The sequence below is a fragment of the Ochotona princeps genome, chromosome 2 (assembly GCF_030435755.1).
Source record: "Ochotona princeps isolate mOchPri1 chromosome 2, mOchPri1.hap1, whole genome shotgun sequence".
NCBI classification, from domain to species: domain Eukaryota; kingdom Metazoa; phylum Chordata; class Mammalia; order Lagomorpha; family Ochotonidae; genus Ochotona; species Ochotona princeps.
Window position 1 is genome coordinate 91,759,911 of NC_080833.1, and position 17,492 is coordinate 91,777,402.

General features: G+C 37.1%; 1 protein-coding gene across 2 annotated transcripts in view; it reads left to right on the forward strand.

Moving 5' to 3' along the window:
• Window positions 1-17,492, forward strand: part of STXBP3 (syntaxin binding protein 3) — a 69,053-nt gene that overhangs the window by 14,427 nt on the left and 37,134 nt on the right. Inside the window, exons 2-6 of one of the 2 annotated variants that reach the window (XM_004581985.2) lie at window positions 5,049-5,098; window positions 6,207-6,288; window positions 9,470-9,546; window positions 11,606-11,684; window positions 13,231-13,331. In XM_004581985.2, the coding sequence (XP_004582042.1) occupies window positions 5,049-5,098; window positions 6,207-6,288; window positions 9,470-9,546; window positions 11,606-11,684; window positions 13,231-13,331 (389 nt within the window). Of the gene's footprint in view, window positions 1-5,048; window positions 5,099-6,206; window positions 6,289-8,102; window positions 8,150-9,469; window positions 9,547-11,605; window positions 11,685-13,230; window positions 13,332-17,492 lie in introns of those variants that run through there. The other variant, XM_058659850.1, reaches the window with a different exon arrangement.

Genomic DNA, 17,492 nt, shown 5'->3' on the forward strand with positions numbered 1-17,492 from the left:
GGATTGTTGATAATTTGTCAATTAAAATAGTTTTGCAAATACACCTTAGCATTGCTCATGTTGAGCACCTCTGTTAATTCTACTCCCATTTCCCTCTCCAGTGTTTTCACTTCCTCTTCAACATTTCCTTTTTAAATATATTTGCTTTTGTAATTCAAAGAAACAAAATGTACAAAGATAAAATAATGGATATTCCTAGGCAGAGCATTATCTATATAACATTTGGACTAAGGTATTTATGCCTAATTTATATTTATTTATATTTGTATTTGTACCTAATACCTAAACTCAGTTCAATTTAGGCATTAGGTAGAAGGCATTCAGTGAAGAATTTTGAGTTGTAGAGATCAGAATTTTGTGGGGAAGAGTAAACATTTATGGGAATCTTTAGCTGAGTATTAATAAAGGCAAAGCATTGTGTTCACGAATGTGACTCTGGCAGTGATGTGAAAGATTGCATGTAAAGGAAGAAATAGTTACCTAAGGTTATATTATTAAGAAATAACAGCAAATCTTCTGAAAATGAAGCACAGGGAATTTATAATCTCAATTTGAGGCATGTACTGTGCAATTGAATGAAATCAAAGGAGAGCTAGATTTGTAAGATTATTGAAAATAGAAAAACTGATCTGAAAGATGAAATTTTGATAATGGACATGATCTCAAAGACAGCATGTAGAACAAACAGAGCTGTGAGTGTGTTGTGGCATGAAAGTGTCACTTGGCATGCCTGCATTCCATGGAGCAGTGCTGCTTTGAGTCCCAGGTACTCTGCTTCCAGTCCAGCTCCCTGCTGATGCACTTACACAGCAGCAGATGGTGGCTCAATGACTGAGTCCCTGCCACCTGGGGGAAAGACTTCTAGATAGAGTTCCCAGACTGCTTCCCCCACCCTCACATCGCTTTGCCATTCAAATAATCTATTTTTCTTAAATAGACAACCAGAATGAAAATAAGAGCATTGATCCTTGCAGTATAGCAATGTTTAGAATGTTTTAGAAGCATTACAGGCCAAATGATTTTTTATTAGTATTTAGAAGAAGCCCTTTTTTAGTACTCTAATATTGACCCGATTTCCTCTGTTCTGCTCTACACATACCTTATCACTATTCATGAACGCTCCTAATACCTGTCCACAAAACTGGCTTGTTCTTTTATCATTTAAGGCACTAAAACTGAAACTGTCTATGTGTCTTCAGTTCCCAAGGCAATACTATGCAGTAGAAATGGAATGCCAGAGGTCCGTGTTACAGTGGGCTGAGCTGTAGCCTGCATTGCTGGCATCCCATGTGAGTGCCAGAGTTCTGGCTGCTTCACCTCCAGTCGGGCTCACCGCTAGTGTGTCTGGGAAAGCAGTGTGGGAATGGTCCAAGTGCCTGGGTCCCTGCCAGTTATGCAGAAACCCTAGATGGAATTGGCTTGTTGCAAGTCATTTGGGGAGTGAACCAGCAGATGGAAGATCTATCTCTCTTCCTCTGCCTCCCTTGCTATCACTCTGTCTTTCAAATAAATAAAGTGAAGTATTTAAAAAGGAATGAAATATAATGCAAACTAGACATGTAATTTTAAATTATATTTTCTAGTATCTACATTTAAAAATTAACAATAGGTGAAATTAATTTCATTAGTATGTTCCATTTAATCCAGAATATCAAAAATTTTGTCATTTAAGTATATAGTAGATTCATAACACATTTTACACTTCTTTGCTACTGTGTCTTTAAAGTTTGGTGTATATTTCTGTAATTGTAGAACATCTCATGTCTTAAGAGGAAAGAGGAATTTGATAAGAATAAACAAAATAGCTTCAGCTTTCTGTATGCTTGAGGTGGAAGAAATGCTGCTCATTTAATGACAGAAATAACATTTTGTTTCTGTGCGCTGCCTGAGAAGCTCCTTTATTTGTGTCTGTAGTATATGAGAAACCAGTGCTGTCAGTGTAAATTACAGATACACTAAAGGCTTTTACAATAGTTCTCCTAACATTGTAAACCTCCTAGCAAATAACAGAAAATTGTGTTACATTCTTTAACATTTCCATATCTTCCCAGTTGCAATAAAATCGTTTATTTTTTTAAAGATTCATTTATTTGTATTGGAAAGGCAGATCTACAGAGAGAAGGAGAGACAGAAAGTTCCTCCACCTGCTAGTGGAGTTGCAACAGCTAGAGCTGATCCTATCTGAAGCCAGGAGCCACTTCCAGGTCTTCCACATGGGGTGCAGGGTCCCCAGGGTTTGGGCCATCCTCTACTTCTTTCCCAGGCCACAGTAGGGAGCTGGATAGGAAGTGAAACAACCAGGACACGAACCAGCACCAATATGGGATCCTTGCTTGCAAGGGAGGGATTTAGCCAATTAAGCCATCATGCCGGGCCCAGATACTGCAATTCTTGTGATGAGTGTTAGTCCATGAACTGTTGTGGATCTTTTGTCCAGAATAATCACTTCTCTTGCTTCCATCTGGTACCCTGCAGTTTGTTTCCATTCTGGTGCACATGCTCTCACTTCCTATGTATTGGTTGGATCCCAACTTTTGTGTGACTTGGCTAGGAAGTAAAGGTTCCTACAACTTCCTTCCCTTTCATGTTCAATAAATTAATAGAGTGGCTCACAACACTCCGCAAAACACTATTTACTGTCCCAATTTGCTCTAAGGGAAACAAATGAACAGCCAGATGAAAAGTTAACATGAGCTAGGCTGATGCCTCGAGCCTCGGACCCAATTTGAGTCTCCCCTGTGTGTGTCATGGACCCAAGTACTTGAGCCATCATCTGCTGCCTTCCACAGTGCATTTTAGTAGGAAGCTGGCTTGGAAACAAAATATTCAAAACTCAAACCATTTACTCCAAAATGGGAAGCGTATGTCCCAGGTGACATTTTAAGCACTGTGCCAAATGCTTGCCTCCTTTAAATCTTAACAGTAGAAATTCACTAGAAAAAAAGATATTAGGATAAAAGGGAAATTTTTTAGGAAGCAGTTTGCAAACTGGGTAGGCATAATCTTGGGTTTAAAATGAAGTTGTAGGGGCCCTGTGTGGTAGCCTAGTGGCTAAAGTCCTTTTCTTGCACACACCAGGATCCCATATGGGTTCTAATCCCAGTGAACTTGCTTCCCATCTTGCTCTCTGCCTGTGACCTGGAAAAACAGTCAAGGACGGCCCAAAGGCTTGGGACCCTGCACCCACGTGGGAGACCCAGAAGAGGCTCTTGCTCCTGGCTTTGGATTGGAGCATCCGACCATTGCAGCTACTTGGGGAGTCAATCAGTGGACGGAAGATCTTCCTCTCTGTCTCTTCCTCTTTGTATATCTTTCTAATAAAAATAAATCTTTGTTAAAAAATGAAGTTGTAGGAATTAGTGCTGTGTTGTAGTGAGTTAAGCTACTGTCTACAGTGCCAGTATCCGATATGGGTGCCATTCAAAACCTGGTTACTTTCAGCAACATTTTTTATAGATGTTAATTTAAGCGTGTATCCATAGAAGAAACAAAGAGAGCTTGTTTTCTAAAAGGAGTTCTAGCCCAGATTCCCACTCAAATCCGCTATGTAAATGAGGGACGGAAGCTTTGCTGGGAAAGTGCTAAGCTTGAGTTTTAAAGCTTTACTGCTGGTGGTAGTTAATTTGCCAAGTCTGGTCTTGAAAGGGGACATTTCAGAGGCGGTTTGTCTTGACACTTGAAACAGGAACATGCTCAGGCAAAGGCCACAAAATTTTTTTCAGGAACATGGAACATTATACAATGTGTATGTTACCTCTAGTCAGCAGTTACTTAAGTCCATTTTGAATTTGCAGCTCATTTTGCTACTCACGGTCCAATTTGAAGATTTAACATTTTTTTAAAAATATTTATTTTATTTATTTGGAAGAGTTGAGGGAAGGGAGAGACAAAGAGAAAAGAGACGAATTTTTCCACTTGCTGCTTCATTCCCCAAATGGTTGCAATAACCAGGGCTGGCCCAGGCCACGCCAGGAGCTTTGTCCATGTCTCCCATGTGAGGGGAGGGCCCAAGCACTTGGGCCATCCTCCACTGCTTTCCCAGGTGCATCAGCAGGGTGCTGGGGTAGAAGCAGAGAAGCTGAAACTCCAACTGATGCTCATATGGGATGCTGGCACTTCTGGGCCCAGAGGATTCAACTTTTCCCAGAATTCACATTGTTTACTGGAGATTGACTTATTATAAGAAAAAACAAATCAGAAAATACTTTCAGCAACATTTTTTATATATGTTAATTTAAGCGTATTAGTCTTTCTTATAATAAGCTTATCTCAAAAGTTTTTAAAAACTTTTTGAAAGGATTTATTTATTTGAAAGGTAGAATTTCTGTAGAGGGAAGGGTGTTTCATCTGCTGGTTCACTCCCCAGAGGGCTGTGGGGCCATGTGGGTGCAGGGGCCCAAGCACTTGGGCCATCCTCTACTGCTCTCCCAGATACAATAGCAGTGGCTCAGAAGTGGCTCAGCCTGCTTCAAACCAGTGCCCATGCAGGATGCCAGCACTGCAGACAGCAGCTTAATGTGCTGTTCCACAGTGCCAGCCTCAAAAGTTTTCAAATATAATTTGTGGACTGGCGTTGTGGCATAGTGTGTAAAAATGCTACCTGCAGTGCTGGCATCCCATATGGATGCCAATTTGAGACTAGTTGCTCTACTTCTGATCCAACTGCCAGGTAACGGCCTAGGAAAGCAGCAGCAGATGTTCCAAGTCCTGCCACCCACGAGGGAAACCTGGAAGAAGCTCCTCTCAGTCCTGCTGTTCCACCCATCTGGGGAGTAAGTGAGAGAACTCTGTCTCTCCCTCTCTATAACTCTTTCAAATAATTCTTATATATATATACAAATATGTGATAATTGTGTACCATATAAGTTAGATATTAAAGAGAATTGGATTTTTACTTAAAACTTACCATTTGTGCATGTTTGTGTGCTTTTTAACAAAATTTCAGATTGTGATTTTTCCTCAGCTATTTGGACCTTCTGAGTGGTTACTGTTATGTTTCTGACTATTGGCTTAAGTTTGCTAACAGTTCTTTTTTTTTCTTTTAACAGAAATTAAAACAACAGTGTTTGATGACTGCAAGAAAGAAGGCGAATGGAAGGTAGACTGTGTACTTTGCTCTCATACTGGGAACTTCGTTATCTTGTGCCTATGTTTATGCCAGTCTAGAGTTTGCAAGCACACTGCTTGCCTTCAAATCCAAGCTTCACCGCTTGATGGCTGTGGCTCCATGGGCAAGCCACTTGACCTTTCTTTGTCTCTGCGTCTTATTTGTAAAATGGAAATTATAATACCATGTTTAGTAGTTGTAAATATGAAGTTGAATTAATCCATATGCTTGGAGAAATATTCTACAAATAGCACTTATAATTTTAAGAAAATTTGATGTTAAGCAAAGATCATTTAAAATGAACAAGTTCTCTGCTTCAAAACATGGCAGGACTGGAGACGAGGTGGGATTGGGTTGGATATTCCATCTACTGGCTCAACCCTCTAAGGCCTGACAGACTCCAAGAACCAGAAACTCCACAGTAGAAGAGCCTGCTGCTGTGCTGTCATCTGCTACTTTTCTAGGCACATCAGCATGATTGGAAGTGGAGGAGCTGGGACTTGAACCAGCACTTCAGTATCAACAGTGTAGGCAACTCACTATATACCACAGGGCCCACCTCCCAAAGTTAAATATTGTGTTTGTTTACTTATATATAATACTATATACTGAAAAATAAATCTGATTATGCAAATTAAAAGTTGAGATCATTTTCAGATGTTCTGTTTTTATTTTTATGTAAAAATTTTGAGTAGACTTAATAAAAAATTTTTTTCTTTTCAAATATTTATTTTTTATTAGAAAGTCAGATATACAGAGAGGAGGAGAGACAGAGAGGAAGATCTTGTGTCTGCTCATTCATTCCTCAAGTGGTCGCAATGGCTGGAGCTAAGACAGTTCAGAATCCTCTTCTGGGTCTCCCATGCAGATGCGGGGTCCCAAGGCTTTGGGCTGTGCTTGACTGCTTTCCTTGGCTACAAGCAGGGAGCTGGGTTGGAAGTGGGGCTGCTGGGATTAGAACCAGTGCCCATATGGGATCCCAAAGCATGCAAGGCAAGGACTTTAGCCACTAGGTTACCATGCAGGATAAAATTCTGTATTTTGCAAATTTTGAACAATCAGATATTAATGTTGTTTCTTCATTTGTGTTTGTTTTAAGATAATGCTTTTAGATGAATTTACTACTAAGCTTTTGGCATCATGTTGCAAAATGACAGATCTGCTAGAAGAGGGTATAACTGGTAAGTGTTACTAATTTTCATCATGATAACTTCTTTGTTGTTCTGGACAAGTTTGAGGTATTAATTATAGTGGGTTATTGTGTTTCTGAGGATTTTATACTTGTTTTTCCTTTTTTACTGTAGTTGTAACAGACTTGACGTTTTTGTGAATCTTCAATAACCCCTGAAGTTTGTATTTTTTTCTCTCAATGTAGACATACAACCAACTGTCCCTAACCAAGGCTTGACAAATTGCCTTGTTAGATTTGTTCTTTAATCTTTTTTCTGTTACATATTTAACTGTTTTAATGGTTTATTTTAGTGTTTTCATGTTATAATTTTCAGATACTTCTTCAAATGGAATTTATGATTTGTCACAAAATATACTTTAATATGTACTTATAAATGTATAATGTTGACTTTACAAATTTCTCCTTATCACCTGTATTACAAATTTAAATACATTTTAGTGTGAAATTTCAGAGTACTTACAGATTCTGATTTTAAAAATCTTAATGCCAGAAGCATTAAGGGTTGTGTTAATGAGATGTTATTAGTCTGTATTACCCTTTAGGGAAAGTAACAATACCTTATAGCATTCACAATCATGTTACCATCTTTAGCTCATTATTTCTTAACTCTTATTGAAATTTGGTCTTCATTAATAGTCCCATAAAGATCTTAAATATTCTTCATTTGTAATGAGGAAACAAATTCTGAGTCAAATATGATTTTTAAAATATTTTATATCCTAGTGCCATAAGAACCCTCTATCATTCTTACCTTCAGAGTACACCAAGAATTCTCAAGAAAGACTGACCATGTAATTACCCTGCATTATTAGTTACATATTCAGTGTATGATCCTTTGGACCACCGTAGACAAAGATCTAAAAGAGAATTAGTTCGAAGGTTTGATTTTCCTACAACTGGATAAGTGGAACATTGATTAAGTCCCTTAGGTTTTTTAAGTTCCAGTGGATCAGTGCAGAGTGAAAGCAAGCTAAGAGCCATTTGATTGCATACAGGAAAGCACTGTGAAACGCCACAGCTTTCATCTGCTCCAGGAAGATGCTGCTGCAGTGGTTACAGCGGGGTCCACTTGATGTGTTCAGTGTTGTTATGTAGTCAAGGAAAGGATTCTGTGGCCAGTACATTTGGAAGAAGTATTAAGTAAAGCTGGGCAGGTTTCTTTAGGGCTTCTCAGAGTCTCTTGGGTACCAGTTTCTGTGTGGATCCCTTGGGTATGGAATTCAGTTTTCTAAACTTGCTTGACTCCAGAAAGCTGGTTTTGAGAAACCTCTAGGGCTATATGTCATGGAAAGTTCTTGATATCTTCCAGAGTCACCTGGGTTTACTCTTGTATGAGTCATAGTCATACCTGTTCACTTGACCATATCGCTGTCCTTTGAAGTGCCACGTTAGCTTTTCTGAGAATTGCTATGGGATTTGGCCTTAGTAGGCTTACTCATCAGACTGTGTGTTATCATTCAAGTCATTTGTGAAAGTATTCAATTGTGTCTTGTATTTAGAAAAATATATAGGTGGGGAAAATGCCACTTTGGTATTTGGTATGTTACTGGAAAATAAAGTCAAGTGGAATTGTTTTTTTAAAATAGACTGGGATTATTGGTATCGCTATGGAAGATTATTCTTCCTTTTCTTAATCTTTTAGTAGATGTAGGCTTTCCAATAAATTGGAGATGTGACAGTTTGTCCTGTTGAAGACAGAGTTTAGAATATTTTTGGTCTGTATTCATATCAATGTGTTTTAACAATACATACTGTTTATCAAACATAATATACATAGCATTATGTTACTAGAGGACACTTCATTTTGACTACTGAAAAATGGTCATGAATTAAACCTTAATGTTTTAAAGGTAAGGTTATAATTGTTAGGAATTTAGAATTAAAAACTCAATTTGTTTCCTGAAATCTTATTTAAAATCTTATTAAACAGTAGCCAGGATAAACATGTATATTACTAGACAACATAAAAATGAAGTCATCTCTCTTTTTTTAAATGTATTTTTATTTATTTATGTAATTTGGAAGGCAGTTATAGAGAAAGGACAGACAATGATCTGCCATCCTCTCGTTCATGCCCCAAATGGCCTCTGTGGCCAGAACTAAGCTGGTCCAAAGCTGGAAACCAGGGTTTGTTCTGGGTCTGCCACGTGAGGAAAGGACGTGGTAGTGGGGTAATTTTCTGCTACTTTCCCAGGCCATTAGCAGGAAGCTGGATTGGAAGTGGAGCAGCCAGGACTCAAACTGGACCCCTTATAGGATGCTGGCTCTACAGGTGGAGGCTTAACTTGCTATACCACACTGCTGGCCCCTGAAGTCATCCTCATTTTGTTTTATAATAATTTTATAGACATGTTAATTTAAGTAACAGATTGACTGAACTCTAGTAATACTTTATTGAAAATATATGAATATTAGTGTATATGAATATTATTAATAAAAATTTTTGGCAATTTATTTAAAGTATAGCAGCTATAGACTTGATCTCAGAGCTAGACAGATCTGGGTTGGAAATTTGCCTAGTCTGTTTTCTGGGTGTAACTGGGCATGTTACTTAACTCCTTTAAGCCTCAATTTCCCCTTTGAAAAATGTTGATAGCTTATTATGAGGTGTTTTTTTGTGTCTTTTTGTTTGTTTTGTATGTATGTAATTTATGTAACTTAGCCAGGTATTTCTTGTGCCACATTTGCTATTACTGTAGCAGAATGTTTTTAAAAAGAAGGACATACCTTAAATTGTATTTCATTTTCTTTCTTTCTTTCTTTCTTTCTTTCTTTCTTTCTTTCTTTCTTTCTTTCTTTCTTTCTTTCTTCCTTCCTTCCTTCCTTCCTTCCTTCCTTCTTTCCTTCCTTTCTTCCTTCCTTCCTTCCTTCCTTCCTTCCTTTTTTTAATTGCATGGTGATTGGATATGCTGGTAAACCTACCTACATCTGAAGTTAACTACTTCATCTTCTTTTTTTATGAGGACAATTTGGTCCAGGTTTTAGCCTCATCAGGGAAGGTATATTTTCAGATTTTTTTTTTTTATCAAATGAAGTAAAGGAAATGTTAAGCCTAATGTGTATATAAATATTTTTTAGTATTACACATAGAAAGCACAATAATGTTTGTTTAAAATTACATCAAATATATGCATATTTGGTTATACAAAATGACATTTTTCTTTTGTTAGTTGTGGAGAATATTTATAAGAACCGAGAACCTGTCAGACAAATGAAAGCTCTTTATTTTATCTCCCCAACGTCAAAGGTGAGTGTTTTGAGGTTTTAAAAAAGTAAATTCTTCACTGTTTTTACAGTTACTATAGTTGGCTGATTGAAAATTCAAAGTAATAAAATATCTCTTATTGGAGACACATTGTGATAAATGAGTTTGCTAGGAGATTCTTTCCATTATAGGATTGTTTTATTTGCCTTTTTAAATGAAAGCTTGTAAGTTAAAGAATTCTTTTCTGCCCTTTTTATGAAAGGAGGATTTCATTATGAAAAATCATACTTTCTTTACATAATGTAATTATTGGTAGAATAAAACTGGTTTATTATCGAAGTAGTTTTGGACTTACCCTTTATCTTAGTGACTTTACTATAGCATGCATGTGTAAATGTATATATATATTAACTGATGTGTGTTTGTGTATATATATGTATATTATCGAAGGAATTTCTCCAGTTTATAGTATGACTCTATAATTTAATTTATACTTTAGGTCAGATTTCCAGAGTCAAATAAAGTAGATCATACAATATCTGAGAATGAATTTTCCAATGTGTATTCTCACTTATTCCCACTTACACGTTAATATTGTAATTAAAATTAGAAATTTCACTTCTAACTCTAGTAGCCAATAGTAACAACAACAGAAACAACTAAAACCAACATAATATTTGTTAATAAGTATTTACCTACTGGTTGCTCATGTAAAGAGAGGGCTTTAGTGACTTTTTAAATCTTATCAGTAATATAATTCTGTAAGAAAATTCATGGTTCATGAAAAGCAAATTAAAAGCACTAATTTTTACCTAGCAGATTGACAGAGGAATTTTAAAATTTTAAGATTTGCATATGTCATAATGTAGGCATTCTAGCTACTAGTGGGTAATGGGCCAAGAAGTTAGTGGGAATATAGATTAATAGAGCCTTTTTGTACAGTAACTTGCCATTCTTTATCAGAAGCCTCAAATGTTTTGTATTTTGGAGTTTATTGCAAGGAAATAATAAAATAAATGATCAAAGTTTAAGCAATAAATCCACTGAATTCTAAGCATTAATAGATAATGACATGAAAGACCACCTGGCCATTAAAAATAAAGTTTCTAGGAATTTTTCGTAACATAGATAAATGTTCCGTTTTGATGTTACATGACATAAACAGGCAGAGTACAAATGGTATCCATATATTCAGTAAAAGAGCAAAGGACTCAGAGAAGATGATTCCTGCATGTGATCACATTTTAATTAATAAAATCACACACCTGGAGGAATAGAGTTACTAAAAAACCAAGGGTGACCACCTGAAGAGAATAGTGCACATAAAGATAGTTTAAAATAGCACAGAAAACACTTTCTGAAATGTGAAAGTGTGATTCATCAGACAGATAGTGGAAGGAGACAATAAGCACTATTAGTGGCCTAGACATCGCACAGGAGTGAGGGACTGGTAGGACATGGAAATCACGAGGGAAAAGAGATTTGTAGGATAGATCCAGGAGAGCTAATAAAAATGTACTGTCCAAGTTCAAGAATGGAAAAACAGGAACAAGCAGAGGAGCAATAATTCTTTGTTCTTCATTTTTGTGTCCAATGAACCCCCCACCTCTTCCTGTCTCCCTGCATTAAGCCACACCCTGCTTACTGCATTCCCCATTGTTCTTCCTCCTTGCAGTCAACTACCAGGCTCTGCCATTGGACTGTAACCCTTGACAGCTTCAGCACCTTGCACACTGCCTCTCCAGTCATAAGTCATGGTGGTTTCATTATCCATGTAGTTAGATGACTCTTCTGGTTTGTTTGCTTCTCAGTTCCTTGATCTCTTATCTTCCAAAAGTTCATGTTTCAACTTTTCTAGATGTTTTTTCGTTGCAAGTAATAGTAATTTGTTCATGTCACCTTACTGCTTATTTCCTTTTTACATAATATGCTATTAGCAATCACTGGCTAGTTAGCATAGCATCTTTAAAAGCAATTTATAGGTTAAAATTTTAGGCAGTAAGGTTTTATTTTATCATTAAAATAATAAAGTTAATTTTGAAAATCTAGCATATTTAAATTAATATTTAATAGGATGTATATTAACATCTAACTTTTTAAGTCTGTAGATTGTTTCCTACGTGATTTTGCAAGTAAATCAGAAAGCAAATATAAAGCAGCATATCTATACTTCACTGATTGTAAGTATCTTTTTTGAAATTATTTTCTCATTGTTTAAAATTCTTTTAATTTTAAAGAATCTACTCTTATAATACTCTTCTAGTTCTTGTGATTTTCTTCCTATCATTTATTGCAGTTAGGCCAGAAAAAAATCTAAAATTGAAGGATTTTATTGCTCATAATTCCTGTTACAGTGCTGGAAAATTAAGGAAACCCCTCCCAACTAGTGTAAAAAGGCAGATATCAGAGCCAGATATTGCATGTGGCTTATTGGTGTCTTGGCCTCTAGTCCAAGTACATATCCCAGGAAAATTATTTTTAATACACTTCATTTAAGGATTTGGTTATATTATTAAAAAGAAAAATCAAGGGCCTGGAACAGTAGCCTAATGGCTAAAGTCCTTGCCTTGCATGCACCGGGATTCCATATGGACAATGGTTCTTGTCCCGCACCCCACTTCCCATCCAACTCCCTACTGGTGGCATGAGAAAGCAGTAGAGGACGGCCCGATGCCTTGAGACCCTACATCCGCATGGGAGACATGAAAGACGCTCTTGGATCCAGATTGGCTCAACTTTAGCCATTGGCGGCCACTTGGGGAGTGAATCAGTGGCTAGAAGAACTTCCTCTCTGGGTCTCCTCCTCTGTATATCTGACTTTCCAGTAAAAAATAATGAATAAAATATTTTTTTAAAAAATCAAGAACCTTTGGGAAGACAGTGAAGAAAATAACCATCTGTCAAATGATAAGGGGGAAAACACATATACCATATTTTCAGATTGAAAGCAGCCTGATTAAAGAATCGGAGGAGTATAGTGATTCATGTAATTTTATGTTATATTATACTTAACTATACTTCAAAATAAAACACCATTTTCAGTAATGTGGATTTCTAAGACATCCTGAAGCACAATAGTTTATTAATTATGAAACTGGGCGTTCCTAATGATGTTAGTTGTATAAGAAGTTTAGTTGTTCTATTAGAAAGTCTGTAAAGAAATTTATCTTAGTTTTAGTGGATATAAATGGGCAAAATGAAATTTCTGTGTTAGCCTTTGAATTGCATATATGTCTAACTCTCCTCATGATAAATTACATTGTGAGAGCCACAATACACACATACACGCATACACACATAAACATATATCACTGAAATATTATTTGGGCCAGCATTATGATGAGTAAAGTCACAGCCTACTGCCTGCATCCCATTCCACAGGGGTATGAGTTCAATTCCCGGCTGTTCCACTTCTGATCCAGTTCCCTGCTAATGTGCCTTTGAATATCCCAAGTAGTGGGATGGGATGCTGTACACATGAGACCTGGACGAAACTCAAGGCTTGTGGCTCCTGGCTTCAGACCAGGCCAGCTCTGGCAATTGCAGCCATTTGGAGAGTGAATCAGCAGATGGAAAATCTTTGTCTCTGTCTCTGTAACTCTGCCTTTAAATAATCTTTAGAGGGGGGAAAAAAAAGGAAATAAAAATATTCCTGGATGTTGGAATGATTTACTCAAAAGGAATAAAAAATTAGATGAAGTTACATGTTTTTGTTTTCCTTCCCAGTTTGTCCTGATAGTCTTTTTAACAAAATTAAGGCTTCTTGCTCTAAGTCAATAAGAAGATGTAAAGAAATAAATATTTCCTTCATCCCACATGAATCCCAGGTACTTTTTATTTTTACTTGTAATTTTAATTCATAATGGATTCCAGAATTTGGTTTCATGAGCCTATTGCTTAATAAAATATATTCTTGGATTGTATATATGTATTTGGTGAATTTTGAACCTAATCCATGAATAAACATTCCCCATGATGAAAAAAGGAATATAATAAATTGGAATATGATACTAATTATGAAAAATAGCACTTAAGTTTTACATCTGCCAGCAGTGTTAGGGGAATCAAGATGGTGGCGTAGGGTGCAGACACGTTCAGGCTGATGTAGAATCATTAGGGTGAAGCATAGGGAACAGATTACAGGAAAAGATAGGGGTACGGCAGTCAACAGGGGAGTACCTGGAGACTCCCTGGAAACAGGGAAGAGGCAGCGATGGTGGATCAGTGTTTCAGGGAACAGAAAACCAACCAGCTGCTGGTGAGCAGCAATCCAGACTCCAGTGACAACCAGGGATCCAGCGGCGGTGGTCAGGGATTGGCTCTTGTGGTAACTAGGTGTGAGCTTGGGTTTGCAGTGGGGAGCTCGGGAGGCAAAGGCAGGCTGAGACCAACCAATCCTGCCAAAAAGTTGGGCCCAGCAATGAAAAGAGAGGAATTGGCAGACTCCGCAGTGCAGACCAGTGGCAGTACGGAGCTCACAGCATTGGCGTCAAATACCAGAGTAGACACATTTCTGGCTTCTCATGCTGGGCTGATCCCACAGGGAAGACAGTGAGCACCAGCTTCACGTCCTGCAGAATCTGTGTGGTCCCCAGATCTGAAGGCCAACAGTCCTGGTTCTCTGGCACTGCCCCACTGGGCACCATCTTGTGTGCCTAGACAGGATTAGCCACACCAAAAAACCAGTGTTCTGGGGCAATTGGTACCTTCCTAATCCGGGATACTGATTGAACATAAAAGTTGACTTGTAGACCTCTAGGTAATACATCTTAGAAACCTGCACTAAGGAGAAGAATCCACCAAACAGGATTACAATATCAAAAGTTAAAAGAAGAGACAGAGGCACAATGAATGTTACCAAAGACTCCCCAGTAAAGAAACAGAGGCCTCTACTAACCTCCGAGTTAACTGAGGAAGACATTGAAAAAATGGAGGACACAGAATTCACAAAACTTATTATACAGCTTCTGACCAACAATGAGAAGCACATAATACAGGAGATCAAAGAATTTAAGGAATATGTCACACAGGAAATGAATCAAATGAAAGCTGACATTTCAGAAGTTAAGAATACAGTAGAGCAAATTAAAAAGTACAGTGGAAAGCCTCAAAAATAGAATGAATAAAGCAGAAGAAAGAATCTCAGAATTGGAAGATATTTCCTGTCACCAGGGGAAAACAAACAAAAAGCTGGAGTCAGAGCTGGAACAAGCTAAAAAATGTATTAAAAAATTAAATGATATGATTAAAAGGTCCAACATAAGAATTAGGGGAGTTCCAGAAGGCAGAGAAAGAAAAACTGGGATTAAAGGTTTATTCAATAAAATAATAAACGAAAACTTCCCTAATTTGATTAACTCCCAGCAGAGTTAATCAAAACTTCCCTAATTTGATTAACTTCCCTAGTTTGATTAACTCCCAGCAGAGTTAATCAAAAGCAAACCACCACAACACATAATGATCAAGATCTCTTCAATTAAACATAAGGAAAAAATCCTTAAATGTGCACGTGAGAAAAATCAAGTGACCTATATAGAGGAACCCCAATCAAAATCACAGCTGACTTCAGAGGAAACACTACAGTCCAGGAGAGAATGGAGTGACATATTCCAGACTCTAAAAGGAAACATTTTCAGCCCAGAATAACGTATCCTACAAAACTCTCCTTTTTGAAAATGAAATAAAATTCTTCCACAATAAAAACAGGAATTTGCCTTTTCTAAACCTGCCCTACAAATAATACTCAAAGATGTTCTCATGAAAGACCAAAGGAATAACAACTGCCAAAACCAAAGGCAAGTGTGGAGAACATCCCAGTAAAAGGCTAGCAGAAGACTCAATCAAAGAACAACCCCTTGTTAATTGATAGGACCAAACTGCCACCTATCTATTAACATTGAATGTAAATGGCTTAAACTCATCAATCAAACAGCATAGATTAGAGGACTGGATCAAAAAACAAAACCCATCTATTTGCTGCTTACTGGAGACATATTTCACCAACAAAGATCAGAGGAAAGTAAAAGGATGGAAAAAGATATTCCAAGAGAATGGTAAGGAAAAAACATGCGGGTATAGCCATTCTTATATCAGATGATATAGACTTTGATGTGAAAAACGTTAGAAGAGATGAAAAAGGACACCATATAATGATCAAAGGATCCATTCAGCAAGAAGAGGTCATCATAATAAATGTATATGTGCCAAATGCTAAGGCATCTGGCTATGTGAAACAAACGTTAATGGTCTTAAAGGAAGAAATAGACTTCAATACAATCATAGTGGGTGACCTTAATACCCAATTAACATCAATGGACAGATCAAAGCGACAGAAACTCAGCAAAGAAACAACAGAACTCACCCAAACTCTATAGCAAATGGACTTAGGTGTTATCTATCAAACCTTTCATCCTAAAGACAGAGAATACACTTTTTTTTATCAGCACATGGAACCTTCTCCAAAATTTACCGTGTTATAGGTCATAAAATAAGCCTCAGCAAATTTTTAAAAATTGAAATTACACCATGCATCTTCTCAGACCATCATGAAGTGAAGCTAGAGACCAAGAAGTCAAAACACTCAGGAAGACTTGCAAACACATGGAGACTGAATAATATGTTACTAAATGAGCAATGGGTTAGAGAGGAAATCAAAGGAGAAGTTTAAAAATTGCTCGAAACAAATTAAGGCATCAACACAACATATTAAAACTTATGGGACACAATCAAGGCAGTGTTAAGGGGAAAGTTCATCTCAGTAGTGCTTATGTTAAGACACTAGAAAAGCATCAAGTAAATGAGCTAATCTTACAGTTGAAGGAACTAGAAAAACAACAGCAAAGCAATCCCAAGATTAGTAGGAAAAAAGAAAATCAAAATAAGGGAGAAAATAAACCAAATGGAGACCAAGAGAACGGTACGTAAGGTCAATGAATCAAAGAGCTGGTTCTTCAAGAAAATCAACAAAACAGACTCCTCACTAGCCCAACTAATCAAAAAAAAAAAAAAAAAAAAAAAGAGGGAGAAGATATATATCAATAGCATCAGAGATGAGAAAGGAAATGTAACAACAGGTACCTCAGACATACAGAAAAATATTAGGAACTGTTAAAAGCAAGTATATGCGAATAAATCAGAAGACCTAGAAGAGATAGATTTTTGGACACATACAATCCACCAAAATTGAATCAAGAAGCAATTAACAATCTAAACATATAACGTGGACTGAGATTGAATAGGTAAAGTAAAGCCCTCCCAACCAAGAAAAGTTCTGAACCAAATGACTTCACTTGCTGAATTCTAGCAAACGTTTCAAGAGGAACTTGCCTCAGTCCTCCACAAACTTTTCCAAACAGTATAAAGAGTGGCAATTCTTCCAAACTCTGTAAAAGCCAATGTCACATTAATACCAAAACCAGATAGAGAAACAGCAGAAAAAGAGAACTACAGACTGACATCCTTGATGAACATAGACGCAGAGATCCTCAACAAAATACTAGCCAACAGGATCCAACAGTATATTAGGTAGATCATTCACTCGGACCAGATGAGATTCATCCCAGGCATGCAGGGATGGTTCGACATTCACAAATCAATAAATGTGATACATCACATCAACAAATTGAAAAATAAAAACCATATGGTCATCTCAATAGGTGCAGAGAAGGCATTTGATAAAATCCAACACCACCTCATACTGAAAACCCTAAGCAAGATAGGCATAGAAGGAACATTCTACAACACAATCAAAGCAATTTACGAAAAACCCAATGCCAGCATCATACTAACTGGGGAAGAATTGTAAGCCTTTCCACTAAAATGGAACTAGACAGGGATGTCCACTGTCACCGCTACACTTTCATATAGTATTGGAAGTCCTTGCCAGAGCTATTAGGCAAGAAAAAGGAATTAAAGGAATCCAAATTGGAAACAAGGAACTGAAATTATCTCTATTTGCAGATGACATGATTCTCTACATAGGAGAACCA